Genomic DNA, 27,984 nt, shown 5'->3' with positions numbered 1-27,984 from the left:
CCAGTTTTTGTCACGGTTGTGAATTCATTGTTTCCTCTGTGTCTCGTGTCATTGTTGTTTACATGTCTGTGAGTTTGCGGGAGTGGGCGTTGTCCCGCTCACGTGTTTGTTCAGTGCTCCAGCTGTTCGCAATCATCCCATTCCCCACCTCAGCTGATTCACATTACCGTTCCCTATTTATACTCACTCATCTCTCCATTCCAGTGTCCATCCGTTGTTTGCTGTTCCTGCGTGTATGTTCGTGTCGTCTTCCGGGTTGTCGTGTCTTCAGTGGATCCCTGTTGTTTCACCGCACCCGAGCACAGATCACCGAGCACCAGCACTCAGCACCGAGCACTTGACCATCGAAGTCCCTGTGTGTCCGAGTCTGAGCGTTTCCCCCTGTGTGGACCGTCCGGAGCTGATTCCTGCACGCGAGATCGCGACCGCACCCTGAGAGGAACTTTCATTCCTGAATTGTCTTATTCTGTGTTTGAGTTCCAATAAAATTGTTCACCTGCAATTGTTTCCAGTCTTCTGTCATGACAGAACGGATGGACCAAACGATGGGAGCAGCGGGTGATTCATCTGCTTCACTGGAGGATTTCATTCGAGTATGCATCGGCCGGATGGATGCACAGGATCGCAGCCAGGGGGAGACAGGACGCGCTATCCAGACTCTGGTCACACAGGTGTCCGAGCTCACCCAGCGTTTTCATCAGCTACAACCCCCCACTGCGCCAGCACCTCCAGCTGCACTTGCAGTTCCCCCCACACCACCTGTGCCTCTCTCCCAGTCGGAACCCAGACTGCCCACGCCTGAATTATACTCTGGTGAGCCGAATTTCTGCCGTCCATTTCTGACACGTTGCAGTATGCATTTCTCATTACAGCCCAGAACTTTTGAAAAGGAGGAGGCGAAAGTAGCCTTCGTTCTGACGCTACTGACTGGGAGAGCGGCGCTTTGGGGAACTGCAGTGTGGGAGAATCAAGACCAGTGCTGCTCCTCGTTCCAAGCCCTCTCGGCGGAGATGAGACGTGTCTTCGACCAAGCCGTCGAGGGGAAGGAGGCTGCCAGGGTCTTGACTGACCTACGCCAAGGAGACCGATCGGTATCTGACTATTCCATCGAGTTTAAGACCCTGGCGGCCGGGTGTCGCTGGAACGAGGAGGCGCAGTGGGACCATTTCCTGCATGGGCTGGCCGAACGTGTCCAGAGGGAGATCTACGCCCTGGACCTTCCTTCAACGCTTAATGGACTCATCGACCTGGCCCTGAGAGTGGACGCCCGTCTGTCCAGGATTGGGCAGAGAACACCCACCAACCCAGTTCAGAGTCGGAGTGAGAACCAGCGGTCCAGCGGCCTGGACACGTTCGGCTCCCACGATCCCGAGCCCATGCAGGTGGGGCGAGCTCGGCTTTCCCGGGAGGAGAAAGAAAGGCGGAGATCCCAGGGCCTCTGTCTCTATTGTGGTGGCAACGGACATTATGCCTACAGTTGTCCAGTAAAAGGCCCAGCCCGATAGTAAGTTTGAGGCTACTATCGGGTGGGATCTCCGCAGGTAAGACCTCATCCACTTCCACCATCCTCCCGGTAAGACTGAGATGGTCAACTCTGGATCACCACTGCACTGCACTCATTGACTCTGGGGCAGAAGGTAACTTTTTGGATCATCAGTTTGCACTACAATTACAGATTCCTCTTCGTACACTTTCCCAGAAGATCACAGTCAACGCATTGAACGGACAGACTTTACCCACCATCTCCTTGGTCACCGAGAAACTCACACTCATCACTTCTGGAAATCATGCTGAAACTATATCATTTTACATTACGGACTCTCAACTCACACCCATAGTTTTAGGACACCCATGGCTCAGTTTACACAACCCCCGTATCGACTGGAAAAGACGGACCATCTCAGCTTGGAGCACTGAGTGTCACAATTCGTGTCTTGTGTCTGCTTGTTCTGTTGTTTCTGTCCCTGTGTTACAGGAGGAAGCGGTGGATTTATCAAACGTGCCCGAGGAGTACCGTGACCTGAGTGAAGTGTTCAGTAAGTCTAGAGCTGCTTCTCTCCCTCCGCATCATCCCTATGACTGTGCTATAGATTTATTGCCAGGTAAGTCTCCGCCTAAGGGCAAGATTTATTCACTTTCAGTTCCTGAGAGAGAGGTTATGGAGAAATATATTTCTGATTCTCTAGCAACCGGGTTCATCCGCCCTTCCTCTTCTCCAGCGGGGGCGGGGTTCTTTTTTGTGGGGAAGAAGGACGGTTCTCTGCGACCTTGCATTGATTACCGAGGACTGAATAACATCACGGTAAAGAATACTTATCCTTTGCCGTTGATGTCTTCAGCCTTCGAGAGGTTGCAGGGAGCGTCTCTCTTCACTAAATTGGACTTGCGTAATGCTTATCATTTGGTCCGCATCAGGGAGGGGGACGAATGGAAGACTGCTTTTAACACCCCTAGGGGGCATTTTGAATATTTGGTTATGCCTTTTGGGCTTTCCAATAGTCCCGCAGTCTTCCAGGCACTAGTCAATGATGTGTTGCGAGACATGATCGATCAATTCATATATGTTTACCTGGATGACATATTGATTTTTTCTTCGTCTCTCCAGGAACATGTGCAACACGTACGACTAGTGCTTCAAAGGTTGCTAGAGAATGGGCTTTTTGTCAAGGCGGAGAAATGCGTTTTCCATGCACAGTCAGTTCCTTTCCTGGGACACATCGTGTCGTCTGAAGGTATGCTTATGGACCCTGACAAGGTTAAGACTGTGGTAGAGTGGCCAATCCCAGATTCCCGCAAGGCCCTGCAGCGGTTTCTGGGATTCGCCAACTTCTATCGGCGTTTTATTCGCAATTTCAGCCAACTAGCCGCACCTCTGACTGCCTTGACCTCTCCCAAAACTGCGTTCAGGTGGTCAGACGCAGCTGAGGCTGCGTTTGCCAAACTCAAGAGCCGCTTTGTTTCAGCTCCTATTCTCATAGCCCCTGATGCTTCACGTCAGTTTGTGGTAGAGGTCGATGCGTCGGAGGTGGGGGTAGGTGCAGTGCTTTCACAACGTTCACCTTCAGACGACAGAATGCATCCCTGCGCGTTTTTGTCACATCGATTATCTCCTGCCGAACGTAATTATGACATTGGTAACCGGGAGTTGTTGGCAGTCAAGTTAGCTTTGGAGGAATGGCGTCACTGGTTAGAGGGTTCAGGGGTACCCTTTACAGTCTGGACTGATCACAAGAATTTGGAGTACATTAGAACCGCTAAAAGATTGAACTCCAGGCAGGCTCGGTGGGCACTTTTTTTCGGTCGTTTCGATTTTACACTTTCCTATCGTCCGGGTTCCAAAAACGTCAAACCCGATTCTTTGTCACGTATTTTTGATCGTCCCGAACACGAAGCTACTCCTGAGCGCATTTTTCCTGAGAACCTGATTATCTCTTCGCTCACATGGGAGGTCGAATCGAAGGTCAAGAGGGCCTTAGAAGGGGTAACGCCTCCGATCCGGTGCCCACCTAACCGCTTATTTGTGCCGGAGGAATTACGATCAGACGTCGTCCAGTGGGGTCATAGTTCCAGTCTAGCTTGCCATCCAGGGGTGAGTCGTACCATATTTCTAGTTAAGCAGCGATTCTGGTGGCCCCTGATGGCTCGTGATGTTCACAATTTTGTTTTGGCTTGCTCTAGTTGTGCCACTGGTAAGTCGTCCAATCGACCCCCAGCTGGGTTACTTCAACCGCTGTCGGTGCCTTCGAGACCTTGGTCCCACATCGCTCTAGATTTTATCACCGCCCTCCCACCCTCCCAGGGTAACACGGTAGTTTTGACCGTGGTGGACCGATTCTCGAAGGCAGCCCACTTTATTCCCTTGCCCAAATTACCTTCAGCCAAGGAGACAGCGGTGGCAGTCGTTGATCACGTCTTTCGGTTACATGGCCTCCCGACAGACGTGGTCTCTGACAGGGGACCCCAGTTTGTGTCCAGATTTTGGCGAGAGTTTTGTAAATTACTGGGGGCGACGGTCAGTCTGTCCTCTGGGTTTCATCCCCAGAGCAATGGCCAAACTGAGAGAGCCAACCAAGATTTGGAAAGATCATTACGATGTTTGGTCTCCAAGAATCCCTCCTCCTGGAGCCAACAACTTTCCATGGTGGAGTACGCCCACAATACGTTACCAGTGTCATCCACGGGCCTATCTCCGTTTAAGTGTAGTGTAGGGTACCAACCACCTGTTTTTCCTAGTACTGAGTCCGAAGTCGCGGTCTCCTCCGCCCACGCCTTCATCCAGAGGTGTCACCGTACTTGGACGAGGGCCCGAGAGACTCTCCTCCAAGTGCGGGAACGCACCAAGGCCAAGGCCGATCGCCACCGGTCAAGGCCTCCCGTATACGTCGTCGGTTCCAAAGTGTGGCTTTCTACTAAGGACATTCCGCTCCGCTCCGTTTCCAATAAACTGGCACCCAAATTCATTGGCCCGTTTTCTGTCACTAAGATCATTAGTCCAGTGACAGTCCGCCTCAATCTTCCTCCAGTGTACAGGAGGATTCATCCCGTTTTCCATGTGTCTAAAATTAAGCCCGTCTTTTTTGCACGCATTAATCCGCCAGCCCCGGTTCCCCCCCCGCCGCGACTCGTAGATGGGGAACCATCCTATTCGGTTCGTCGTATCCTGGATTCCAGGCGGAGGGGACGCGGATTTCAGTACTTGGTGGATTGGGAAGGTTACGGTCCGGAGGAGAGAAGTTGGGTTCCTGCTCGTGACATCCTGGATCACTCCCTTATCGATGATTACAATCGACAGGTAAGGAGTTCTGGGAATGCCGTGAGGCATTCCTAGGAGAGGGGGTACTGTCACGGTTGTGAATTCATTGTTTCCTCTGTGTCTCGTGTCATTGTTGTTTACATGTCTGTGAGTTTGCGGGAGTGGGCGTTGTCCCGCTCACGTGTTTGTTCAGTGCTCCAGCTGTTCGCAATCATCCCATTCCCCACCTCAGCTGATTCACATTACCGTTCCCTATTTATACTCACTCATCTCTCCATTCCAGTGTCCATCCGTTGTTTGCTGTTCCTGCGTGTATGTTCGTGTCGTCTTCCGGGTTGTCGTGTCTTCAGTGGATCCCTGTTGTTTCACCGCACCCGAGCACAGATCACCGAGCACCAGCACTCAGCACCGAGCACTTGACCATCGAAGTCCCTGTGTGTCCGAGTCTGAGCGTTTCCCCCTGTGTGGACCGTCCGGAGCTGATTCCTGCACGCGAGATCGCGACCGCACCCTGAGAGGAACTTTCATTCCTGAATTGTCTTATTCTGTGTTTGAGTTCCAATAAAATTGTTCACCTGCAATTGTTTCCAGTCTTCTGTCATGACAGTTTTCCCCATTTTTACTAATAACTACTTTGTGTAAATTCAGAGGACAGTAAGGCAAACTATTAAGCATGAACTCGAACAGGATCAATTAACATTTTCAAAGCATTTTGGAACTCTTCTTGGTGAAATTGATAGCACGTTCAAAAAGAGATGAAATGTCAGGATACTGCATAGAAAACGTATGGAGTTCAATTGCCTTTGCAATGTTTTGCATTTATATATTTTTGTATATATTTTATAGTTTTCAGATGATTTGATATAATTTAATTGATTAGTTTGTTAAATACACATACTTTATCTGTTTGATTATTGTATTATATTTAATACAATATCTCTTCAGTTTAAACCATAAACGCATGCTCTCCCTTCAAGTGGACATCTGAAAATCTCTTTGAAAAATTTGTAAAATGAAAAATAAAAAATAAAATCTTGTTTTCCATGCCCTAAGAGCAATAAAAACACATAGGAAAAAAATCCTGACTGAGGTTATCACAATTCATGCATGAAATGGTTAAACACTTTTTTTATTTATGTTTTTGTTAACAGAAGTTCTCTTGCGCCTTTAATTGCCTCCGCAATCGTCCTGTCAATCATCTGTCTCATTCTCGCGGGTCGCGGCTATGATTACAGTTTCAGTAAAAATGTATTTCACCATCATCGGTACCCACCCTCAGCCGATTGGCATTACAGTATTTGCAATCACCATCCCGTGGCAAAACGGAGCGTCTAAAAGAAAAGTTCTGACTGCTGACTGGACATTGGTCAGTGAGCCTCTCCCGCTCGGCGCTGTCAAGCGCAGCTTCACCACACACAGCTAGATAAAACAGGCTGGTGGCAGACTAATAATGAATATTTCTGATGTAAAGATTTCTGTGAAACGTGTAAAGTTGCACAGAAGAAAGCCCAATAGGACCTGACCTGCCCTGTACAGTTTAAGAATTTGTAGCCATAGTAGAGGACTATTATTTTGTTGAACAGACCTGCGACCATGGTTGGCCAACGATGGTCGCAAGTTCCGTCGTTACCAATAGAGTTCAATGGACATTGCGATGAACTTGCGACCATAGTTGGCCAACGATGCTTTCGGGAAACGCACCCCTGAGCGACAACTGATGACGTCACATGCTCAGATTTGCTTGACCAATCGGCGGAAGGGGGCGTGTCAGGCCGCCCAGATGTGGAAAACGAATTTTGAAGTCATTTATTTGTATTTTTGCCAGTGAACCAAAAAACGAAAAATCAAGCCGAAATCTCGTTTTTTCGTTTTTTTGAAAAACGAAAAAACGAATAAAGGGGCCGTTTTCTCATTTCTGATTATTAAATTTCAAATTGAACAAAGAACTGCAAAGCGTTACACGGACCGTTTTAGCTTTAATTGTACCCAGCGTTACTGGTCGTAATTGCATTTTTACTAGTAAGAATTCAATTAGAGAGCTCTACAATTCAATTCTTACTAGTATAGCAATTACAATTAGAGAGCTCTCTAATTCAACTATTACTAGTAAGAATTACAATTACAGAGCTCTCTAATTCAATTCTTACTAGTAACAATTCCAATTAGAGAGCTCTACAAATTAATTTTTACTAGTAAGAATTACAATTAGAGAGGTCTACAAATTAATTTTTACTAGTCATATGTCTCCATTGACTTCCATTCATTTTTAATTACGGAGCTGTACAATTGAATTGTTACTAGTAAGAATGTAATTGCAGAGCTCTTTAATTACAATCTCAACAATTCAATTGTACAGCTCCGTAATTCAAAATGAATGGAAGTCAATGGAGACATATGACTAGTAAAAATTCATTTGTAGAGCTCTCTAATTGGAATTGTTACTAGTAAGAATTGAATTAGAGAGCTCTGTAATTGTAATTCTTACTAGTTATAATTGAATTAGAGAGCTCTCTAATTGTAATTGCTACTAGTAAGAATTGAATTGTAGAGCTCTCTAATTGAATTATTACTAGTAAAAATGCAATTACGACTAATAACGCTGGGTACAATTAAAGCTAAAACGGCTTGCCATAGAACACAAATTAAGATATTTTTGATGAAATCTGAGACCTTTCTGTCCCTCCGTTGACAATCTACTCAGCTACTTTGACGCTTCAAAAAGTTAATAAAGAGATTGTTAAACTAATCCATATGAATTGAGTGATTTAGTCAGAATTTTTTGAAAAGACACAATACAAACATTCACCAACTCACACATCAGTTGTGGTAAACGAAGCTCAAGCATATTTGCTTGACGTGTGAAAACTGAGCCTCATTAAAGGGATAGTTCACTTTGAAATTAAATTTTGGTATGTTTTAGCTTACCTCAAGGGCATCCAAGATGTAGGTGTCTTTTTTTCTGCAGTAGTTTCAATTTTGATATTTTTTGGTCAAACCGTTCTTGTCTGTCAGTCATTTAATGCAGGTCTATGGTCACTGTCTCAAAGAGCATGCACAGAGTCCAAATTAAACAATTCCCCATCGTCCAAATTAAACAATTCCCCATCGTAAGTACACATTGATGGCCTAAGACACGAAACGAGCGGTTTGTGTGAGAAAACGAACAGTATTTATATCGTTTTTAACTCTTATACACAGCCACGTCCAAGTGATCTGAGGGCGCGTGCGCATCCTGGTGTGTGACGTGTATGCAGACTGGTGCATAGATATATACACTAGATGCCGCCTTAAAGACATTCGTTCCAATGAACTGCCGTAGACAAGGCGACATCTAGTGTATATATATATGCACCAGTCTGCGTACACGTCACACACCAGGATGCGCGCGCGCCCTCAGATCACTTGGACGTGGCTGTGTATAAGAGGTAAAAACGATATAAATTCTGTTCGTTTTCTCACACAAACCGCTCGTTTCGTGTCTTAGGCCATCAATGTGTACTTACGATGGGGAATTGTTTAATTTGGACGATGGGGAATTGTTTTAATTTGGACTCTGTGCATGCTCTTTGAGGTGGTGACCATAGACCTGCATGAAATGACTGACAGACAAGAACGGTTTGACCTAAAAATATCAAAATTGAAACTACTGCGGAAAAAAAGACACCTACATCTTGGATGCCCTTGAGGTAAGCTAAAACATACCAAAATTTAATTTCAAAGTGAACTACCCCTTTAAGAACCAATGAGGTTTGTTCTTGTGTGTCAAGCAGGTTCGGTTGAGCTTCTGTTTATGTTTGCTGATCAATGTTTATATGTGAATAAACCCCTAAATTAAATCTGTCTATAAAGCGATCGAGTCTCTTTAGAAAAATTGGACTAAACCGCTCAATTCATAAGGGTTAGTTTTACAATCTCTTTATGAACTTTTTGAAGCATCAAAGTGGTAGTTGCATAGCTGTCAATGGAGGGACAGAAAGCTCTCCGATTTCATCAAAAAGATCTTCATTTTGTTTTCCGAAGATGAACACAAGTCTTACGGGTTTGGAACGACATGAAGGTGAGTAATTAATAAAAGTATTTTAATTTTTGGGTATATTAAGGTAAAACTATAGGCTCTGTATCTCTCTATAGACCTAACGTTATATATAATAATACTAATGTGCACATAATAATGCACAGCAGACAATATCATATACTGTAGATATAGGCCTCTAACTTACATCACATCATTTCTGTGCTTACATCTGTGACATTCTGCGTATGCAGTCTTATTTATCACATCTAAGTGCTCTGTCACAAAGAATGATACTGCTGACTGGCTGGTAAAGTGATCCTTGTGAACACAAGCAGTTTCTCACTGTCAAGGAATAAAGTGTCATCTGGAATGTCCATTTTAATGTGCTTATTTCTTATTATGTTCTGTGTTTATATTGACAGTATAGAACAGTGATGCATTCATGACAAGCTGCTAAACCATTTATGCAGTTGGCTTCTTTGTGAGAAACTGAAAATGCATACATGTGAATGAGAACCAACAAGAATGAGTGAGCAGATCAATAGAAGATGCGGTTTTATTTATTATCATTAATATATTTTCAAATCTACATTCATTATATTGCTCGGCCAGCTACAGTTATAAAACTGACAAAAAGATTCTGTAAAATAAATAAATAAATCTAAGGCTTTCATTCATCAAAGGCAATAACATTGAGGGTCTCTACTGAATAATAGCACTAGTCAGCACCAATAACATGCTTGCATACAGTCAAACCAGCTCAATAGGTTAAATTAGCTTAAGTCCACAGTCTTTTGGATTGAAGTCTGAGTCCCTACCTTTGGTGAACCTAATATTTCACAATGAAATTATTTAAAAGGGCCCTGATATGACCAAACATTCAGGTATTTTCAACATCTGAATAAATTAAGCTGCAGTGCATTATTTATTCCAACTTTAATACAAAAATGTTGCATAAATAGCTTTTGCATGACTATAGAATAGAGGTGTGCACTGGGTTTCAGCCTTTTTGTTGACAAAACATTACATTCATAAATATCAAGGTTAAATGTATGCATATATTGAGGAATAGAGTTTTGTTTTAGCATCTGACCAGATGGAACAAATAACAGCACATGCATCATTTGCTATAATCCACTGAAATATGTTCAAAAACCTTGGTTTTGCCTTTGAAACTGGTGGCCAGCACAAAATCACGCTGGTCTGTTGACAGTGCTGTGAATGAGCGTGGCCATTGAACATACACATCCCTGAACTTGATAAAACTCTGGTTCTCCTCATCCCATCTGAAGATCTGGGAAAAAGAGTAATCACTGCTCAGAATCAAATAGTGCTGGTCTTTGAACTTGATGGGCTGTAATACCGTGGCGCCACGTGAAGGGAAGCCCTGTACTTCTTCAAAGTGTTTGCCGGTCCACTTCATGACTTTTGAGTCACCGATGTAGCAGGCGAGGGCAAGGTAGAGAACGTCCTTAATCCTAAAGGCCTTCACGCTGACAATGTCGTCCATATTTGCTATCTCATCATGCAGAACAAACTTTTGAGTGCTCTTGTTCCATTGGTAGATAACAGGAACCTGGGAGCGGCTCACTAGTATGAGAACAGATTTGCCATCTAAATCAATAAACTCTGCATCGGTATCACGAAACCACTCATGAAGGAACTGATATGGGTAGAAACCAGTTTCGTTCCATTTAAACAGAGTTGTCATTCCAGCTTTGGAACTGTCCACCATAAGGAAAAACCAGTCATCTCCAATCTGGAAGACTTCAATGTCATTTGGCTTGGACACATTAAGCATTTCAACTGCTTGAAACTTGGTGAACTTATTCTGTGCTTGGTCATATTTGTAGACAAGGGAGCCATCGAAGAGCTGGGAGACAATGACAAGGGCCTGCTCGTTGATCAGAACAGACCTGCACCCAACAACAGACCGTCCTGAAATATAATATATTTAAAAAATAAAATAAACTTCGATACTCTTTCATAGTTATGACATATGGCAAATGATTATGGAGTTAACAGTGTCAAACCTGTGATTTCATCAAAAGGCCTGAAATTTGTCTCAATGTGATCCCATTCCATGATTATGCAGCTGTCTGAATTAGGAACTGCCATAGCAACATATATATCATCTTTGTGAAAGAAGATGTCTGCTGACATGGATTGAGTATTCACTATCTGATGCTGAACAAAATCTGAAGGGAAAGGAAACAGAAATAGTGTAGCACATTCATTCATTGTCGTTAAACAAGTGTGAACAAATAGCATTTCGCAATTCTTGTTTTTGAAGTAATATTGCAGCATTTATTATGAATGATTTATATCTGCACATCATCATTAAAAAATAAAATAAAAATCCATGTGACTTCGTAATCTTTAATCAAAATAAATTCCCCTTCCTCTTGCAGAGACTCCTCTCTTCTCTGATGACATGTTTACTGGCGAGAGGGCGGGACACCTGTCACTCACATGACATCACAGCAATGGCAAACCACAACAGTCCAACAATCAAATCAAGACCCGCCCCAAATTTTTTATGTTCGAGAATCAAAGTTTGTTTCACAATGAGAAAGAAAAGAATATCGCAACTTCCTTTTCACAGCATTTATTTCAAATTCAACAAAAAGAGAACCGAGATATCTGAGCAACAGAAATTGAGTTACCTGTGGAGACACACTTGCTGTGTTTTTCTGGGACATCCTTTAACAGGACACCCTTCATGGCAGATGGACTGGCACAGTAAACATCTGAGATTGTGCCATTGGATCGCTTCAACCACAGCATCAGCCACATGGACTCACAGTCGCACTGGAACATGTTCCCTCGCAGGTCTCTGTTTATTAGACATGAAATAATTAATACACAAGTTATCTACTTGGCAAAAGTTGTTGATTACATGTGCACATTTGCAAATAGTGAACTGAAGAACTCACAGTTCAATCAAAGAGCGCAGATCAGAAAAGAGACCTCTGGGCAATGTTTTTATATTGTTGTTTGCTAATGATCTGTAAAAACAATTAATTTATAATTAATAATACTCAAGACAATACCAGTCAGCAGTGTATCATTTACATTATGCATTTATCAGACACTTTTATCCAAAGGGACTTACAAAAGAGGAACAAAGCATTCATCAAAGAGCCAACAATCGTAGTACACAATGCCAGGTTTATTATACAACTAGATTAGGAAAATACATTATGCATGTGCATTCTGTATCACATTATGTAGTAAAAATAAAATAAAATATTAAACAAAAAATATATGGCCTACTTAATTAAATATTATATATGATGCCAGCCATAAATCTATATAATCTAAATGAATATGCATTCTGCAATGTCTTAGCCTTTCCTTGCTGCATGTTATATACTCACAGATGTGTAACATCCCGAAGTCCTCTGAAGGCATATTTGTTTATCTCTTCAATTTTGTTGCCCTCGATAAATCTGGTTGGAGAAATAAAATGAGACAAAATATACATCGCCAAGAATTTCAGTCAATCACTCTGCAGGGATAATGATCCAGATATCCAACAAATATGTGGATCTTAGTTAGTCAGCAATATATAATGTAAAGAAGTGATCACTTTTTATCATAAATGTACCTGCAGAAAAGCTGTCCAAATACTTACAAATACTCAAGATGAGGAAGCCCTGAGAATGCATCCTCCTTTATTTCAGAAAATGAATTAGAACTAAGGAGACTGAGAAGAGAGAGAAAAAAGATACCAGGAAATGGCCTACCATGATGCATAAACTATCACAATTAATACCCATCCCATAGTACAGAAATGACCTAAATTTTTTAACATAACAAAGCATGCCTTGAATTTAATACATAGTGTTTCCTAATGCAGATAAACAGGTAAATTTAATAAAGTGATGCAGCAGTCACTTACATTAACTGCAGTGAGGGCATGAGCGAGAACATAGCCTCCTTGATGTCTGGGAAACTGCAATTAACAATACTCCTAAAAAAGAATAATAACAAAATAAGAAATATTGCACTTTCATTTTTTTTTTGTACTGTACGCGCGCGTTCAGTTTCGAAAACACAAATATTTTATAGGTTTGGATGTCGCACCATCTTTATATTTGATACAGTATAATTATAAGAATTTTCGCTCCAAAATTGTTACGAGAACATAATATTGCACTTACAGAGAGTTGATGTCACTCGGTATAGTCCGGGGGATGAGAGAAGAACCGACACAAATGACTGAATCTGTCGTGCAAGTGCATCCTGAAGGACATTTGATTATTCGCTTTGATCGAACCAGTTGAAATGAACAAATGAATAGTAGTGTTACCAAAAGACACTTCCGGAAGGAAGAAAATGTATCGTTTGTAAGATCCATGGCTGCGTGCGGAGACGAAATCCAAACGCTCCCCTGTCCCGCACAGTGAACTGCAGCACGAAGGACTGACTCCAGAATCAGCAGCTCTGATGCAGTTGTGCTTTAGACTGTCCCATTGGAGGAGGTCTCACAAATTCAATAAAACAACTCAAAGTAGCCTGTAACCATTAGATCATATCACTACTCTTTTTTTGTGTTTCTCCTTGCCTTAAGATAATTTAAAAATGTGCTAATTATTGCAATTTTTTTATGACACCTCTTCCTGTTTTTTCTTGCTACAGGCTATTAATATTTATATAGGCCTAAGTTAAATGTCATATCAGCAAAATTGTGCTTTATCTGCATAGAGCAAGTTTGAAAATGCACAGATGATCTCAGCAATGAAAGCATGTGGGTAAAATGGAATATGTGGTAATGACACAGCAATTCTTTGAATGAATGGCCTCTGTGTCTTGTGTTATAGACAAGCTTCGCTGACATTGGTCATTACTTTACATTAAGATAAGCTCAAGCTGTATTTGTGTCCTATATTTCCCTACATATTAAACTAGATGCATAATGTAAAATATGATGCATAAGTTACAACAATTTCTCTGGCAACCAGAAATAAACTTCAATATTACAGCAAATAATGGACTCTACAGTATGCATACCATTAATCATTTAGAAGCAGATCTGATTTCAGCATGTAAGTGCTTTCTATCTATATGTGACTAGGGGAGGGGCTTAAATGGATGACAGAGACTTCTGCAAACTGGCACTTATGAAGTAGGTAGCATTAGTGGTTCTCAACTGCTTTACCTGCAGACCAAACTCCCAATGCATCAATGTCCATCAAATCAGTCACCATAACAGACTGCAAATTCCTAGGTATAGCCTATTTGCAGACAAGTCAATACAGCTTACCTCATCCAAAAAAAAAAAAAAAAACTCATAGTCAGACAACTAAGGAAATTCGGAAACCAGTCAGAACCTTAGTCTGTTTTAAAACATCATTCAGGCATTGTCTATTTAGTACGGCAAAGAAAATGCTTTAAAGGGGTGGTATAATGCCCATTTCACAAGATGTAAAATATGTCTTTGATGTCCCCAGAGTGTGTATGTGAAGTTTTAGCTCAAAATACCCCACAGATTTTTTTATATAGCATGTTAAAATTGTCAATTTTTGAGTGTGAGCAAAAACGCACTGTTTTGTGTCTGTTCCTTTAAATGCAAATGAGCTGCTGCTCCCGCACAGAGGGCTTCAACAACTTGCACTCACACAGACATGCACTGAACATTTCAAAAACTTTTAGCCTTTTATGTTCAAACCGGATGATGGAGAGACTCAAGAAGAAGTGACAACATGTAGAAGCAACAGGACGTTTCTGAATTTATGTAGCTTATGTGTAGTTATCTTCTAGTCATTGATTAGCATATTCTGTCTTGATAATCTTTTTTTTTTATACTTTATTCAGTAACAGAACATACATTTGACCCTTCGCTAAGCCACGCCCGAAAACCGCCACAGGCCAATCGTGGCGTAGCAACAGTAACTAAGGAGGGCGGGGCTTAGCGAAGGGTCAATTAAATACACAAAATAATAGTAATACAAAACAATAATAACAGCAAGAATGTCTTGATAATCTATAAATCGCATTCCCGGGGGTGGGGTTTATGTAAATTTTAGGGTTGGTGATGTCACTAACCTGGGAGGAATGTCATGTAGTCCCTTTTGTTGAAACCTAGTCCTTAAAAAGCGATTTCTTTAAAGGGGTGGTTGAATATGATTTGACTTTTCTAACTTTAGTTAGTGTGTAATGTTGCTGTTTGAGCATAAACAACATCTGCAAAGTTACAACGCTCAAAGTTCAAAGCAGAGGGAGATGTTTGCTTTGAAAGAAATTACTTTTTAAGGACTACAACAAACGGCTGGTAGGGACTACACGACATTCCTCCCGGGTTAGTGACATCACTAACCCTAAAATTTACATAAACCCGCCCTCTGAACACGATTTATTATCAAGACAGAATATGATAATCAATGATTACTGATTACTTTCTGACTTCGGTTTGAACATAAAAGGCTAAAGGTTTTTGAAATTTCCAGTGCATGTTTGTTTGAGGTAAAAGGACACAAAAGCCCCTTTCACAGCGCTTTGAACCCGGGAAATTGCCGGCAAATTGCCAGAGTGCCTTCTGTGTGAATGCAAACACGACCCGGGATTGATGCCGGCATCGATGCCGGGTTGGGGACCTAGTAACATTGCCGTGTTCAGTCCCGGAACGTGCGCTGTGTGAACAAAAGCCGTAATAATGCCGTGTCATAATGATGACGCTGAAGCCGGGATCGTTCGCCATCGAATAAGAGAAAAAAATGCATTTTTGATTGCATCTCTGCAATCTCTGATTCGGGAAAATCAAAGGCAGTGTGAATGAACCAAAATCAAACTAACCCGGGTCAAATCCCGGGTCACTTTATCCGTGTATTTTCCGGAATCTCTGTGTGAAAGGGGCTATACTGTTGAAGCTACGCCCTCTGTGCGAGAGCAGCAGCTAATTTGCATTTAAAGGGACAGACACAAAAACGGTACGTTTTTTGCTTACCTTTGCTTAACATGCTATATAAAAATATCTGTGGGGTATTTTGAGCTAAAACTTCACATACACACTCTGGGGACATCAAAGACTTCTTTTACATCTTGTGAAAAGGGCATTATACCACCCCTTTAAAAGCAAACATCTCCCTTTGCTTTGAACTTTGAGCGTTGTAACTTTGCAGATGTTGTTTATGCTCAAACAGCAACATTACACACTAACTCAGGGTTTCTCAAACCACTGTCCTGCACAGTTTAGCTCCAACCCTGATCAAACACACCTAGCTGTGAGTTTCTAGTCATCCTGAAGACATTGATTAGCTGGCTCAGGTGTGTTTGATCAGGGTTGGAGCTAAACTGTGCAGGACAGTGGCCCTCCAGGACCGAGTTTGAGAAACCCTGCACTAACTAAATTTAAAAAAGTGAAATCATAATCAACCACCCCTTTAACACATTGTCACTAAAGCTTTAAAGATCATGGGTACAGATCTCCCCCAGCACATAATCTAACACAGCAATATAAAAAGATGACCACGGATCCATCTAACTCAGCATAACAGCAACTCCCCTCAGACAGAAGCTGGAGATCATTAACAGCTAAAACATCCATCAATAAAAAAACAGTTTCTTTCAAACAGCTGTCCGAGTAGGCTACTCAATAAATCTCCTTTACATAACCGTATTCTAATATTTCAACTAACTTTATAAATGTGCATGGCACATTGCGTTGTTTAATGCAGTGTAGCCTATTGTACATTGCATGCAGTACTTGCATAGGTGTTGTGCCACATTCTGACCCCCTGCCAGATTATTCCCCCGCTCCTCCTAATTTAGGATTAGGTGTGTGGGTGGAGTTACTATTAGGCAGTCAGATAGCAGCCTCAACACTATGCCATTCTATTAGGCTATATTTTATTCTGAAAATAACAAAACAAAACAAAATTATCATACAACGGGTCAGGCATTTGTCAAACGCTTCTCCGGCTTACTGTAGCACATTCTCTCCAAACACCTCAACAAGAAAATTCCAGAATGGAATCTTCATTGTGGAAGAAAGAGAGGGCAAAGGCGCGTGCCTGATGACGCAGTCACTCTTTTTGCCGAGTATCATGGGAAAATAACATAGCAGGCTAGCACGCGCAGGAAGAGAGGAGAAGAACCGACACCTCCGCGTAGCGAAACTATTCCCGTGCGTTATATTCACCGCTTACCTCCTCGAACAAGTGTAAACCGGCGACCAGATACCATCTTTAACTGTCCAACATATCGCGAAGTGTTTACGGTTGTTGTTTGTTTCATTTGTCGGCTTGTTGGATACTTAGCGCGTGTCGCTGTCGAGCGATTTCGCGGAAGAGGTGGGTATAGTTAAATTTACCTTTCATATACCACTACAGACATCCTCCACTCTTTATTGCACACAAATGTTCGCACTTATTTGAAAGTGTTCGTTGTTCTACCCAAGCAGAAAATAGAGGAAAAGTCTATCAATGGCAGGCGATTTAAACAGAGTCAGGGCTTGAAGCCGGTTAAGTTAAGAGGGGACCGTCTTTTCTGTCCGCTAGCCTTTACCATGTCTCCCACCTCTTATACTTATCTGTATATCTGCTCTTTGCGTTTACATTAGGCCAGCATCGTCCCTGCTTCAGATACCAAAGCCCATCGAGATTACATTCAGAAGATAAGAAGAAACTTTTCATCAAGCGAGGCTACAGTCGACGGCGGTGTAAATATGAGTTACAAGCCGATCGCCCCCGCACCCACCGGCTCCAACCACACTCCACCAGGTGAGTTTCATTGTGCTCGCTCTTCATTCATGATTTTTTTACATACATTTTACTCGCATATGGGGTAATTTGTGTCTATCACGCTTTCAAATGCACCGTTTTTAATCCCGGGGAAAGGGGTCAGTGAACCTACTGTAAAAGAGGTCAGAGGCACGGATAAAGGGGGAGGAGTTAAAGGAGCCATAGCCATCTGTCTTGCTCATTACATAAATGTGTTATAGTGTGTTGCTAACCGCACCTTACCGCGTTTATGCTTAAAGGCTAAGTGTTGTCTTACCCATATGTGAGTGTGCCATGCCATCACATCCGTGCATCAGATCTTGGCTCACTGTATCTTTCCCCACTTCCTTCCATACTCACACTGGGTGGCAAGATGTCATTGGTTGAAATTGGCCTTTTGACATTTTCATGGTTTGTGATTGGTCTTCCTATTGCTTTCTGGTTTTAGGATCATGTGGCTCATCTCCATCTCTGGCCTCCTCTTCTAACTTTAGACCAGCATTTAGTGACTTTGGTCCACCATCAATGGGCTTTGTACAAGTAAGTTAAGTTTATGATAACAGTGGGATTTTACTTTTTTTGCAATCTTGAAATTATTCCCAATGGATCTTGTCTGTTTTTAAATGGAATATATATATATATATACCACCCCTTTATGCATATATATAGATAGATAGATAGATAGATAGATAGATAGATAGATAGATAGATAGATAGATAGATAGATAGATAGATAGATTTGTTTGGTGACCTCTTTAAATAACGTAAAAAAAAACATAATTATTCCCAACTTTTGACCGGTAGTGTGCGTGTGTATATACATGTATGTTGTATAAATAAATATATATATATATATATATATATATATATATATATATATATATATATATATATATACTTTATTTATACAACATACATGTATATACACATACACACACACATATATCTAAGTTTTTTTTTTGTTATTGAGGTTTTAATCAGGCTACTTGTCTGGTCTGGCAAGTAAAATTCTCTTTCACTTGTTACTTCTGAACACCCCACACCACATACACTTTTCCCGGACAAGCTTTAATGTCGAGCCCTGTCTTGTTTTCTGTAGCCAGTTAAAGTGTCCCAGGGATCTACGTATAGTGAGCTGCTCTCCGTCATTGAGGAGATGAGCCGTGAAATTCGTCCTACCTACGCTGGCAGCAAAAGTGCCATGGAGAGACTGAAAAGAGGTACACCACACCCTTCTGAATAAAGTGCATGCTGCACATTTGTAACAGTCAGTAACGTTTAGCCCTCTGGAGGAATGTAAGCCCAAGGACAGTCGTGATAAGAGTTCACTCGGTTTTTCAGTTCTTCACATGGGATCAGACTTGCAACGTTTATTTTATTCAGATTAATTATTGAAGTTGCATTACATATAAAAGTTGCCATCTAGTGTCTGACATGTAGTAATTTTGTATATTTGGATCATTAGCAAATGGTCTATCATGCTTCAAAACATTTACCTTTGAAATGGCTGATATGCGTTTCTGTCTTTCTTTAGGTATCATCCACGCACGTGCTCTTGTCAGGGAGTGTCTAGCGGAGACAGAGCGAAGTGCTCGCACATAACACACACACACACACACACCCTCCCTCCCTCCGGTACTTGTCTCCTCATTGTTCTGTTTCTCACAGACATGCCCCTTCTCTTTGCCAAGCTATTTACAACACCATCTCTTTCTATCTTTCTTAACGACATTTGTCCATCATGCATAGCTATCTCCCAGATGTACACCTCATGTAGTGTCACTGCGATTATCCTAGAAATTTTTTAAGCCCAATTTTTGCAATTCTGTATTTAAATAAAAAATAATAAATCAATCAGTTTGTCAGATTTTTAATTCCACTGCATGCAAGAAGTGCTTGTTTAAAAGATTGGGTGAATAACTTTATTTGGCTTTGGTCACAACTGAACAAATGCAGACTAGCTGCAGCAACATGTATTTAAAAAGCACTTTGAAAATATATTTTTATTTGTAGTGACATATATAGGTTTAACTGTGACAATTATTAACTACGCAAAAATGTGAACGAGTATACGTGTTCTGTTTCACTGATGGGGGAAGTATATTCTTTACATCTATCACAGTGTTAACAATGTGTCTTTCACTTATATATTTCACAGGCCTTCTAATGCCTGACATTTCATATTTATTTCCTTTATCTTTCAAGATTAAAATGTAGTATACATACAAAGACAATAAGGGTAATAGCAATACAATTAATAAACATTATAAATACAAAAGAATAACGCAAAAATGGGGGGGGGGATATATATTCATAGCAATCCCATTTTATCATCATCAGATTGTCTTTCAGCTTTGTTTCTTTCAGACTGCCCTTGTTAAAGAGCACTGACCACAATGCACTGGGTTGTGAAGTTTCCATCAGCAATATCCAAAAAGTGAATACACAAGGCTGGTATTTACCCATTCCTGGTTCACAGGAGTTGCAGATCCCATTGATAACAATGAAAATGAGCATTCTTCAACAAATGATGGGTAACTCTCAGGGATAAATGGATGGCCAGGCCATTCAAAGCTATGCACTGGATGCACTCTTCATTTGTATGTCGATTTACTAATAAAACATGATGAACAATAAGGGGATGATGGGCTAAATAAACTTGTGAGGGATACATTTATCAGAGTGCATATCTCCTTATAAATGGAAAATTGGACAACCTTTGTTTCAGCCCTGAAAAGAGGAAAATAGCACAGGTTACTTAATGGAGCATTTTTTTTGCTGTTTAACAATGTTATACACCCTAATCTAGATTCTTCATAGGTCGCATTTAAGATTAAACCAACCGTGGTAGCTGCAGCAGAGGCTTTGTCGCTGTAGTTGAACAGGTTTTTGTAGCGTCCCTTCTCCTCTTTCTGTTTTTCCCGAATGCGTTCCTCCATTGCTCTCAACTCCTTTGCAACTGAAGTTTCAAGTGATGGTTCCAATGTAATCACTTTGGCAAAGTCAGCTCTTGCCTCTGCTTCATTCCATACCGCTGCATGAGCTTTCCCTCGTTTGAAATACGCCTTCACATTATCTGTGAGAAAGACAAGACTGAGTATGGGCATCTGAAATGCAATAAAACGGTTCTCATGGTACTCAAGTTAACTGTAGCTTGTTTGTAAAGAACAATATTAGTGCAGCTTTTAATTCCCTCAAAGATTTAGGGCCAAGAAATTACACTACCCTAAAAGCAGGAAAAAAAAGTGCTTCTTTGAGATGCCTAGCTGTAAATACAAAGTACATGTGATTTTACTTGTTTTGATATTTACCCTCGTACTTGTTGATTATAGAAGAGCAGTGGTCCAAAACCTCATAGTATTGGCCCAGCATAAGCTTGCACTGGCAGTAGTTGAGGAGGAGAGGGGTGATCATGAGATCTAGTTTGATCCAATGCTCATCACCCGGACGCTCCTTTGAACAGAGAATATACGTTTTAAGTAAAAGTGTCATCTTATGGTGCTTTTCCATTACCAGTACCAGCTCAACTTGACTCGACTCGGCTCGCTTTTCGCTCTGTTTTCCATTGCAGATAGTCGGCTTGTTCGACTTGAACCGGCGCTGCACAGACCGATCGGTTTAGGACGTCAAAGTACCGCGAGAGCAATTCAAAAGCACAAGGAGCCGTCTACTTTCTATTCGCTCTTGCGGTACTTTGATGTCATTCACCTGTCGGTCTGTGCAGCGCCGGTTCAAGACGAACAAGCCTAGTACCTCCACAATAATACCTGGTCGTCATAGCAATGCCGCAGGAAACTGCCATGATGTAATCTTCTACGCAACACACACCCGCTACCCACACACACAGGACAATGGAGGAAATCGCCTCTGGCGTGTGCAATGATGACGCAGTGAATAGTGACGATTCTCTCTGACCAATCAGCAGTCTGCCGTGTTTTCACGTCACATTTTACTATCGCCTCAGCTCGCTCAGAACCTCGCCGGAGGTGATACGAAAAAAAGTACCTGGAAGCAGGTACAGTTACAACTTTTACACAGTGGAAAACCAAACAAAGGCGAGTCGAGGTGAGCTGGTACTGTGTAGTGGAAAAGCGCCATTAAAGGGATAATTCACCCAAAAATGACAAATCTGTCATTAATTACCCTCCCCCTCATGTCGTTCCAAACTCATAAGACTTTTGTTCATCTTCAGACACAAATGAAGTTTTTTTTTGATGAAATCTGAGAGCTTTCTGTCCCTCCATAGACAGATACACAACTACCACTTTTGTACAAAAAAAAAAAAGTGTTCATTTGAAAAAGTTCATAAAGAGATTTTCTGAAAAGACTCATTTGCTTTATATGATAAACAGTTTTAATTTAAGCTTTTATTCACACATAAACATTGATCAGAGAACTTAAACAGAAGCTCAACTGAACCTGCTTGACGTGTGAGAACAAACCTCACTAGTTCTTGCACGTCAAGCAAACATGCTTGAGCTTCCGTTTACCACAACTGATGTGTGAGTTGATGAATATGTGAATATAAGCCTAAATTCAATCAGTTTATCATATAAAGCGATCTTGTCTCTTCAGAAAATTTTGACTAAACCACTCAATTCATTTGAATTAGTTTTACGATCTCTTTATGAACTTTTTAAAGCATCAAAGTAGTTGTGTAGCTGTCAACGGAGGGACAGAAATCTCTCAGATTTAATCAAAAAGATCTTCATTTGTGTTTAGAAAATGAACGCAAGTCTTACGGGTTTGGAACGACATGAGGGTGAGTAAATGATGGAATTCTAATTTTTGGGAGAACTATCCCTTTAAGGAATATAATACACTGTTGGCTGGTGCCACACGATAATGCACAGAGGTTGTGCAAGTGCATATATTTAGCAATCGCAAACAACTTGTGAGATTCATGTTTGTTTCGTCACTAAGAAAGTTTTCTTGCAGATTTAGTCGCAAGTGATGCTCATGAAGGTGTTTTCAGATCATCAGCACTTTTTTGCAGTGCAGAAAAAGCATGTTCAATTAAGAAAAATAAATACTGAGAGGAGAGGAATGAGGAAACTGTATCAATTTAAGAGAATAGCTCTAATTGAGGGACTTAAATCTCTTGAAATCTAGCAACCAACACCAAATGCGAGATAACAAATGTCAAATGAGAAAAAGGTTTTAGGATAAATAAGCAGCGGGCCAATATCTCAGATTATTTTGCTTAATCAGTTTGAGAATAACAATTTGTGTTCAAATACCATTAAACGTGCAGCCAAAGTGTTGGTTTCAAACGGCTTCATTCTGTGCAAAAACCACCCCTGATATATTGCATGCAATGCTTCAAGAATACATTTGTTCTTCAACAAGGGTAATGTGTAAGTTTTAAAGGGTCATGAAACCCTACAACATTTTTTGAGATGTTATAGGGCTGGGCGATAATTCGATCTCGATACGGGATCGCGATAATATTCTGAGCGATTTCGATAATATGCTTGGGACATATTATTCGATATCGCATGAAAAACTAAGCACAACAGTATCTGCCGGCTGCCGTATGCCGGTAGGACACGCCCACTTCTCAGCGAGGCTACTATAGTAAACAGAAGGAGACTGAGAGAGAGGGAAAAAAGTTGGAAAAAGGATAAAAAAATGAGGGAAACTGAAGTTGAGGACAGCGAAAATAATGCCGAACGTGAAGGCGACATCACTACATAACTCGAGACCGAAGACATTGTTGAAAAAAAGGTAACACGACGTTTGGATATGGCAGACAACTGACAAGCTGAGCCATATCGCATTAATTATCACAGGCGATCCGTGATAATTAATGCGATATGGCTCAGCTTGTCAGTTAACTACGTCTCTGTGTTGTAAATGTCGCTCCATCTGAAAGCAGGTGATGGCGATTTAGTACTAATCAAGGGACCGGCTTTACTTACGAGATGTGCCTATAAATGTCATGTGATATATCGCCCAGCCCTTGGTTTACTATGTTTACATATTTGTGCAATTTTGGCTCAGATTTCATTCTACTTATAAAACAATTCTAGAGATCTACCTTAATCTTTCAGGTAGTATTTGTGCCAGGGCCATGTTTACTCTTTTTGTACTTGAGATGTTCACTGTCCAGCCAAAGCAATTTGATGTGATAGTTGTCACAGCTGTTAGTTTATATACAATGTTTCAATAAGTGAAAGTTTGTATTATTGTATAAAGGGAGATGAATCATGTTTGCAATTACAAATGATGTGCACAACCTTTTATTTTTGCATTTTTCAATACCTCCAAAAAATCTCTGGGAGGTAAACCAGGATAATAGTATTATAGTGGTTTACTTTTTGCATTTATTTTGTCTTTGTTTAGCACTTGAATGTGTCAGAGGTTGTGACCCACATGTTTACTTAGTTTGGTTCTGTGCTGCCTCTACAAATATTTGAGATTATTATTATTTAATAATTGTGTTTTAACTAAGTTGTTTAAATAAGTTGTTGTTTACAAAATAAAAAAAATGTAAAATATATTGAAAAGTGACCACTGACCAGTAACTTACTAGTTTGCACTTGTTTGAAAGCATATAAAACTCTGTATGAGCGAAAGAGCGCTGCTCTGCCAGTTGTGGGCCCTGCTGCTCTCTTGACCAATAGAAAGATTCATACAATGTGGGAGTGTAATGTGAATCTTTTGGCTGCATGAAGACCTTAACAAAAATATTTTGTGCTCATTATTGAAAGGCATACTGTTTAATTTATTATGTTATTAAACTTTATTCTAAAGTTTCAGTGAATATCTTGTTTCTTCAAGCTTCAGGATGTCCCTTACACTGGCAGCATCTGCAAAAACTACATATCGTGATAAGAATCGAGATCGATCAATATGGAAAAACATATCGTGATAAAAAAAAAATCCATATCGCCCAGCCCTAAGATGTTAACATATGTACAGTTGCACTTCACTGAAAACAACAATAGCACAGGTGCTTAAATTATTTTGAAGCTATTATTGCTATTACAAATTATTATTTTTCATTTTTTGGAGCAATTTTGTTCTGGTTTAAAAAGCAAAGTTGAACCAACGTCATAAGTGAGGTATAAGCATTAATTGGGAGTGGGGATTGGCTGTAGAGTACGCATCTACGTCATCACTTTCATTTTCTCTGCATTTATTCATGAGTAAGAACTCTTAATCCAATCACTGCGCTGTATTATGCATGAGATCGCATTACAGCGGAAAATTCAAATGTTACAAAAGAGAGTTTCAGAGCTGTTCATTCTTGTAGCCTGTTCAAGTTCGGACACAAGGGTTTGTTTTCTCGGTACAGCAACACAAAAGTGTTGTTTGCATTTTTCCCACAATGCGGTCAGAGCTGGAGTTTGACTTCCAACACATGAAAAAATATGACTGTAAGTAACGATATTTAACATGTAACAACACTCGCAACGCGGATCACAGTTCATATCCGGACCAGAGCAAATGTGTTTCAAGTTTTTATGGACATATTTCATATTCTCTAGTGCTCCAAACATGAACCAGCACTGTCTGTGTGCACATGTTTCATAATGTCTCTTCTAATACAGTAGTCAACATTTGAAGTGGATCAAAAAAGTTCATCACAGTTGTCCTAAGACAAGAACGGAAAATGTTCAAAATTCATGTATAACTTTGATGAAAGGTTTTGATCCACTTAAAATGTTGACTACTATATATATATATATGTGTGTGTGTGTGTGTGTGTGCACATAAGGACACTGATACAGTGGTACTTCTGATCATGAACTAATTCTAATACACTGAAGAAACTTAAAGCCGAAAAGTCAAAGAGGAATGGATAAAAAAATGAACTATACCTTTATTCGTTCTGTATTAAATTGATGTGTCATTTTTTAAATATTGTAGTGCTCGTATACGTAATGAAAATATTATTAGATCTTTTTAATGTTCTACCTCATTTTTCATATAGACCAATAGCTCTGCAAAGTTGTAATGCTGATTTGTTGATATTGCTAAGAATAATTTATCAAAACATATTTGATTTGTTGTTCATGATAGTTGTTAGGAATGATAATAATGATATTGTTCATGATAAGACTTTTGTGAGCTTGTTGTCATAGGTTCATATTTTTTTAAATAGATCAAGGCGTCCTCAACTCTGTTGTGCTTTTCTTTCTCCGCTCATATTTTAATATTCATTTGTCTGTTTAATGAGTGTGTTGTAGGTCTGTGTTTTATTGGTTGTTTTCTCCCTTCTTCCCCTCTACACTCCCACTTTTCCACAGCTCTGCACACCCATTTCCTTAATCTTTTTCAAATCTGAGGTGTGAACGACCAGTAATAAAACAGGGGTTTCATGACACTTCAATGCTTAGCAACTATTAAGACTAACCTTCATCTGTAAGCTCTTCAGACAGGCTATAGCATTGTAGTACTTTTCAGCAGCTGCTGCAATATCTCCACTCTTGAAAAGCGCATTTCCCTCTTCGTGGATCTGCGGTATGGCCTCCAGTTTCTCCTCATCTGTCATTGCCCATATTTCCAACTGAAAGGAGCCGGGGGGCAAGACCTTAGGAAGATGATTACACAGAGAATCATGAAACAGACGCTTTGTAATTCAAGTATTTTTTGTTCTTAAATTAGGCAGTTTTATTATGATAGCTCAGTCAACACCTCTAAAAAAGGATACCATGCTACTGTTTCTCACCTGTAGCATTTCCAGAGTAAAAACTAGAGGCTGAGGATTGGCCTGCAACTTATCCAGATCGTGGTGACCTATGGAATGATGCGCGTGAACCTGAGCTACTCCACAGCAGTGTCTCTGTCCTTCCAGTGGGTCTTTCCCTTGGCTGATGTTGCGTAGTGACAGAGAGACCATGGGGTAGAGAGCTGTGTGCTATTACAGTAGAAACAAAAACAAATCAGTACTGAGCCGAAGAATCCCAAAAAATTTATGTTCTAAAGAATAACACATAGTTATTCATATTTACATATTACTATAAGGCAGAAAAGAATTAACAGGTCACTAACCTTTACATCACAGGTGAAATCAGCAATTTCACCCTCTCTCATTGTGGTGACCACTTGCTCCCACACAGGAAGCTTGAACTTCTTCCCCAGTATGAGCTCCATAGGTTTACTCTTACCTCCCATTGTCCTGGAGTCATCCAACACAGTGCCATCACAAAGACTAGTGCGGTAATGAAACTTGACCTTTTGAGAGATAAAAATAAAAGAATATTAATTTGTTATAACGCATGTAATTTATTCCTCTGATATTCGTTGCATTATGACATTTTGTTTGATTAAATATTTCTAAATGTTGAGCCCAACAAGCTCTCAGGGCAAAAACATAGACATCTCTGGTGTTTACATTCTTTCTGTCTTTCCATTTCAAACATTTGATTCCATTTCATTTTTCTGACTATTATTTCATATATCAGGCTTGACAGGTTAAGTTTTATTGATATTTCATATAATGTAGCCAGTGGCTAACGTTACATGATATTGCAGTTGAAACGCTGCTGTTATTATACGTAAAACGTATAGCTTTCAGATGTCATTCAGAAGGGAGGAACATTTTTCCCCCTCTCAGTGCCAAAAATGCAAACAGAAAGACACGCATATTGTCTGCGAGTCCTCCTTGATGGTCTGTAACATCAGGTATCCATCCCGATGTTTAGCTAAAGGCTAAATCTGAATACATTGGGCCTCCTTGTAAAAACAGCTCATAAAACAGTACAAATTCTCACAGTACTAATGCGATATATACTCAACATAACCCACTGCATGACTTCTGTGCAATTTTCGGGCGAATTCAAGCCCGTAGTACACGTCTAAACTGGTGAATCTAGCTAGCTCGCTATCTGTAGAGTTCGACACGTTAAAAATAATACATTTGTTCTCCGTCTCGACATTTCATTGCTGTAAAATGTGTCCTGAACGTTACATTACCTTTGTTCCGTTAGGAAACGTGGAAAGCTCTCCTTTTCCGGGAGAGATTACTTTTTTCTGAACGCCATCCGCTATGAGCTTAATAGCAAGTTCCTCCATTCTTCTTGAAGATGTAACGTTAGAAGAATAGTGTCCCTCAGTCTGTTGAGACTAGATGGCGCTGCTGTGTAGCAGCGAAACGACATGGTTCACATTAAACAGCTACACTTCATGGCTTAACAAAGCAGGTTTAAAAAAAAAATAAGATATTGATTTGACATGTGTTTTGTAATTTGAATGCTGAGAGTATTTCTCATCTTTTCTTTGACCATTTGCACTGAATTGTTCTTCTGGAGCTGATTTTTGTTTTGTTTTTTGTTAGATAAATGTGTTTTTATGTTTTAAATATGTATACTTATGACAAACCTTTAGAAAATAACATTTGCTCTGTTTGTAATTTATTTATTATTTTAGGTAAACATCATATTCATAAATGTTGTTGGTCAAAAAGAAATGTTGATGGCCAAAATTTGAGCTTTATCAGTAGCCCTATATCGAAGCATTGGAAAAATGTATATATACTGTTTTCA

General features: G+C 40.5%; 3 protein-coding genes across 4 annotated transcripts; 1 reads left to right on the top strand and 2 right to left on the bottom strand.

Moving 5' to 3' along the window:
* Positions 1 to 9,299: 9,299 nt before the first annotated feature.
* Positions 9,300 to 17,863, bottom strand: lgi2b (leucine-rich repeat LGI family, member 2b). Of its 2 annotated transcripts, XM_081361880.1 has the most exons (9): positions 17,769 to 17,863; positions 12,935 to 13,016; positions 12,673 to 12,744; positions 12,406 to 12,477; positions 12,149 to 12,220; positions 11,705 to 11,776; positions 11,435 to 11,604; positions 10,802 to 10,966; positions 9,300 to 10,706 (listed from the first exon to the last, which is right to left on the bottom strand). In XM_081361880.1, exons 1-9 carry the CDS (start codon positions 17,803 to 17,805, stop codon positions 9,889 to 9,891), a joined length of 1,560 nt encoding a protein of 519 aa, XP_081218006.1. In that variant the 5' UTR covers positions 17,806 to 17,863; the 3' UTR covers positions 9,300 to 9,888. The 2 variants fall into 2 exon arrangements, with proteins under 2 accessions (XP_081218006.1, XP_081218005.1); XM_081361879.1 differs by lacking the exon at positions 17,769 to 17,863 and having other exon boundaries at positions 12,935 to 13,835.
* Positions 16,441 to 19,324, top strand: cdk2ap2 (cyclin dependent kinase 2 associated protein 2). Its single transcript, XM_081361885.1, has 5 exons — positions 16,441 to 17,062; positions 17,332 to 17,491; positions 17,940 to 18,031; positions 18,591 to 18,711; positions 19,026 to 19,324. The coding sequence occupies exons 2-5, from the start codon at positions 17,437 to 17,439 to the stop codon at positions 19,091 to 19,093; spliced, it is 336 nt and encodes a 111-aa protein (XP_081218011.1). The 5' UTR covers positions 16,441 to 17,062; positions 17,332 to 17,436; the 3' UTR covers positions 19,094 to 19,324.
* On the bottom strand, positions 19,299 to 27,625 carry aip (aryl hydrocarbon receptor interacting protein). The gene is made up of 7 exons (XM_081361881.1): positions 27,416 to 27,625; positions 26,492 to 26,674; positions 26,169 to 26,357; positions 25,854 to 26,030; positions 20,803 to 20,944; positions 20,335 to 20,567; positions 19,299 to 20,221 (listed from the first exon to the last, which is right to left on the bottom strand). The coding sequence occupies exons 1-7, from the start codon at positions 27,512 to 27,514 to the stop codon at positions 20,216 to 20,218; spliced, it is 1,029 nt and encodes a 342-aa protein (XP_081218007.1). The 5' UTR covers positions 27,515 to 27,625; the 3' UTR covers positions 19,299 to 20,215.
* Between the last annotated feature and the right edge of the window lie 359 nt (positions 27,626 to 27,984).

Source organism: Scardinius erythrophthalmus, assembly GCF_964197995.2.
Source record: "Scardinius erythrophthalmus genome assembly, chromosome: 3".
In the NCBI taxonomy this organism is placed as follows: domain Eukaryota; kingdom Metazoa; phylum Chordata; class Actinopteri; order Cypriniformes; family Leuciscidae; genus Scardinius; species Scardinius erythrophthalmus.
This window is presented reverse-complemented; position numbering and strand designations above follow the sequence as displayed.

What these genes read in the sequence shown, in the direction of transcription:
- lgi2b (XM_081361879.1), bottom strand. Translation starts at nt 13,131, where the DNA reads ATGGATCTTACAAACGATACATTTTCTTCCTTCCGGAAGTGTCTTTTG. An exon ending in CTGCGCTCTTTGATTGAACT is followed by an intron (nt 11,605 to 11,704) that starts GTGAGTTCTTCA and finishes TCTAATAAACAG; the next exon opens with AGACCTGCGAGGGAACATGT. An exon ending in GCCTTTTGATGAAATCACAG is followed by an intron (nt 10,707 to 10,801) that starts GTTTGACACTGT and finishes ATTATATTTCAG; the next exon opens with GACGGTCTGTTGTTGGGTGC.
- cdk2ap2 (XM_081361885.1), top strand. Translation starts at nt 17,437, where the DNA reads ATGAGTTACAAGCCGATCGCCCCCGCACCCACCGGCTCCAACCACACT. An exon ending in CATCAATGGGCTTTGTACAA is followed by an intron (nt 18,032 to 18,590) that starts GTAAGTTAAGTT and finishes TGTTTTCTGTAG; the next exon opens with CCAGTTAAAGTGTCCCAGGG. An exon ending in CATGGAGAGACTGAAAAGAG is followed by an intron (nt 18,712 to 19,025) that starts GTACACCACACC and finishes GTCTTTCTTTAG; the next exon opens with GTATCATCCACGCACGTGCT.
- aip (XM_081361881.1), bottom strand. Translation starts at nt 27,514, where the DNA reads ATGGAGGAACTTGCTATTAAGCTCATAGCGGATGGCGTTCAGAAAAAA. An exon ending in CGTTTCCTAACGGAACAAAG is followed by an intron (nt 26,675 to 27,415) that starts GTAATGTAACGT and finishes ATCTCTCAAAAG; the next exon opens with GTCAAGTTTCATTACCGCAC. An exon ending in TGAAGAGCTTACAGATGAAG is followed by an intron (nt 20,945 to 25,853) that starts GTTAGTCTTAAT and finishes CTCTGTTCAAAG; the next exon opens with GAGCGTCCGGGTGATGAGCA.